We start from the raw sequence: 3,348 nt of genomic DNA on the forward strand, positions 1-3,348 counted from the left end.
TTGTACATTCACACGTATTTAATGCATATTATGCATGGCTAAGCCAGCATATGAATATATATTTGATGAAAAACGAACAACTGGTGCTTGCCTTTATTCTGGCACAGAAACAAGACAAATTCTCACATCTGTAGCAAATTCTCATCGAGAACGCGAGAGTCGTGTGGTCAGTGCAAAAGTAATTTAAAAGCAAAGTAACAAATGCCATAACGGCATTTGTAAAAGTGTTTTGCCCAGCGTTTTGTTTTGTTTCAGCGATCGTATGATAATTAATTGTTTTTGACCGTGTTTTTCAAAAAAAAACATGATATTAGCTCTTAATATAAATATTAATATCACTATACATTGTAATTCTTAGTCTAAATGTGTTATTGTTCACTTAAATATTAAAGTTAAGGGAGGTCTACCGAATCTCTTAAGTTAAGAGAAAAGTAGCGAGAATTTTAATTCTCTTAACTTTTCGAAGTTTCTGGCATCGCTTTTAAGAGAAAAGTAATGTTACGGTAAATGTTAAGACTAATTTGTTCTGACAACGGGCCCGCAGGAGTACAGGGAGTACAGGAAGTACAGAGGCGGCCATGCACAGGCTGCTTGTTCGAAGAGGCGGCTTAGATTGGTTGACCGTAGTGCGGCATTATTATTGTTGTTGGTTGTTTATTTATTGTTATTATTATTATTGAAGTATTAGCAGTAGTAGTATTAGTATCAGTCATTATCATGCATTAATATAATATAAGTATTGTGGATTGTTGTTGTTGAATGTTATTATAAGGCAGGTTTTCCGCCCCCGGTATTTTTTTAATGGTGTTTAGCTAATATATTATAATTCATGTTAGGCCACCGCATTTTTTATTTTGTTGGTTTACAGAATATTTTTGTTTGTTGTTGTTGATCGTAGGGTTAAAAAAAACAATGTCGTTTTGTGCAGATCAAACAAGTCCAAATTACGTGAGTACTGTTATACATGGATATTGAAAGTATTTTAAGAAAACTAAATGAAAACAAAACTTCAACTTGTAATTATTTTACTTTTATTATAAACTGTTGTTATGAAAATGGTTTTTGTTTTTACCATTGAAATTTTTTTATTCATATTTCTTAGAGAAAAGGTCGCGGAATAAAAAAAATACGAATTTTCAATTTTTTCGTTTTTCGCTTGAATAAATTCGGCGTCCGGCGGATCTGTAAACCAACAAAGATAAAAATTCTCGCCCTGATATTATATATATATATATATATATATATATATATTTATATTATGCATAGTATGCTAGGCATAGTGTAAGTATAGTATACGGCAGCAGCTGTAACGCATGTTGTTGTTGTGTTCCCTCTCTCTCTCTCTCTCCCTGTATCTCCGTGTGACCAGTAATGTGGTTTCCTCCTCTTCGCTACTACAGAGAAGGATGAGTGCGCACAGGGAGACCATGGCTGCCAGCACGCGTGCGTCAACACGCTCGGCTCCTACCGCTGCGAGTGTCGCATCGGCTTCGAACTGCACTCTGACGGCCGTCGCTGCGAAGGTAGGCCGATAGAGGGAGCCACGTGCACCTCCCGCCGTGCGCACGAGAGTCGGGTTTAGTCGCATGGCCGGTCCTACTTCCCACCTGTACAATAAAACATATATAAATATATATATATAATGTTTTTATACACATATATAATATAGGATGATAGTAAATCATGGACAGTGATTTACGAACAGTAATTCAACAATCCGACGTGTATTCTCCACTATAACTCACCTTTTGCACGTCGACTGAGTTAAAGCTAAGTGAGATTCACCCACCACACCACACACAACACACACACACATTACACGCACACACACACACCCACACACACACACAACCACACACACACCACACGCACACACCACGCACACCACACGCACACATACACGCACATCACGCGACGCACACACACACAGCACACATACACGCACACACACACACCACACGACACACACACACCACACACGCACCACACACACAGCACACACCACAACACACACACACACAGTACACACACATCACACACCACACATCACAACACACACACACACACACATAACGCTGCGGGAGGAGGGACAATGACAATTATTAATCGCCTAATATCTTCTCAGCTCCTCATCCCACTGAGGGAAGAGCAATTAGCAGGTTGCTTACGGCGCCATTGTTGGTCGCGAGTCGTTAATTAAAACTTATAATTACGTTCGCTCGTGCGGTGGGGGGGGGCCATCGTGTCAGGTATTAGGCTAGGATGTGTAATCTCATCTGTATATAAGCCTCTGTGTGTGAGCTAGTCTATATCGTGACGGTGTCGTAATATATTAATGTCTGTAACCCCAGCGCTTCTTACTCTCTATCTCCCCTCCCCCCCCTCTCTCTCTCTCTCTCTCTCGCTCGCTCTTTCTTTCATTCTCTCTCTCTTTCTCTTTCTTTTTCTTCTCTTTTTCCGCCTTCACTTCCTGCCTGCCTCCTCTTTCTTTCTCAACTTTCTCGTACCACATTCACAGTCTATACAGACACATGTACATATAGACTGTTTATAATATCAGGATTTGATTGATAGACTCCTGATAATATTATATTGCTTCCCCACTGTCATAAAAATTATACTCAGTATAATTTATATCAACCACCACCGTCAGGTGCTGCCACCTAGCCAGAGTGTTGTAAAGCTTTGCCTACATGCGAGTACTGCTGTTGTTGTGCTAGCAAACACCCGAAATAAACGGGCGTTTATTGTTCCGTTCTACGTGTATTTAATCTAATCTAAACCCGACAACGGGTTCACCCTCCTGTGAGAACATTTCTCGTGAGGTATAAGCAATGGCTTACCTTTCCCCCTCTCACACATTAAGTTATTCGCTTAAGTTATTCTTTATTAGCATGTAAATATTCGATTACTGTACTGTACTGATTACTACATATATTTCATTTATATGTGTCCAACATATTTTCTACATAACTTCATGTCTGCTGATTGTTCTATTTCCAATTATGTTCAATTTTGCTTTTGATTTATTGTTATCATACAAACATTTTGTTCAAATATTTCTCATCATACATCTTATTTTTATGACAGATGCCTTTATACTTAATTAAATTTCTCTAAGGGTTGGCTGACTAGATGACCGTATGGTCTTTTCGCCATCCCTTCACTGCACGTTATTTATATTTTGTTAAAAAATCCTTGTACAGTAAAAACCCGCGTATAAGAACATAGATTTTTCCAAGTTAGCCTCAACATGTTCTTATATAAATGGTACTTACTGAAAAATTAGGCTCAAAAGGTTCTTAAATAGGTTCTTAATTGTTTCTACTTTTAATATGTACTAGCTGA

The 3,348-nt window shown here is 38.5% G+C and overlaps 1 protein-coding gene across 1 annotated transcript in view; it reads left to right on the forward strand.

The window, feature by feature from the left end:
* LOC106819455 (tolloid-like protein 1) overlaps positions 1-3,348 on the forward strand; it is a gene marked incomplete at its 3' end in the record, with an annotated part of 16,950 nt that overhangs the window by 10,359 nt on the left and 3,243 nt on the right. The window contains 1 exon segment of the mRNA XM_014824087.1: positions 1,401-1,523. Coding sequence (XP_014679573.1) covers positions 1,401-1,523 — 123 coding nt within the window.

The sequence above is a fragment of the Priapulus caudatus genome, unplaced genomic scaffold (genome assembly GCF_000485595.1).
Source record: "Priapulus caudatus unplaced genomic scaffold, Priapulus_caudatus-5.0.1 Scaffold3476, whole genome shotgun sequence".
Lineage (NCBI taxonomy): Eukaryota > Metazoa > Priapulida > Priapulimorpha > Priapulimorphida > Priapulidae > Priapulus > Priapulus caudatus.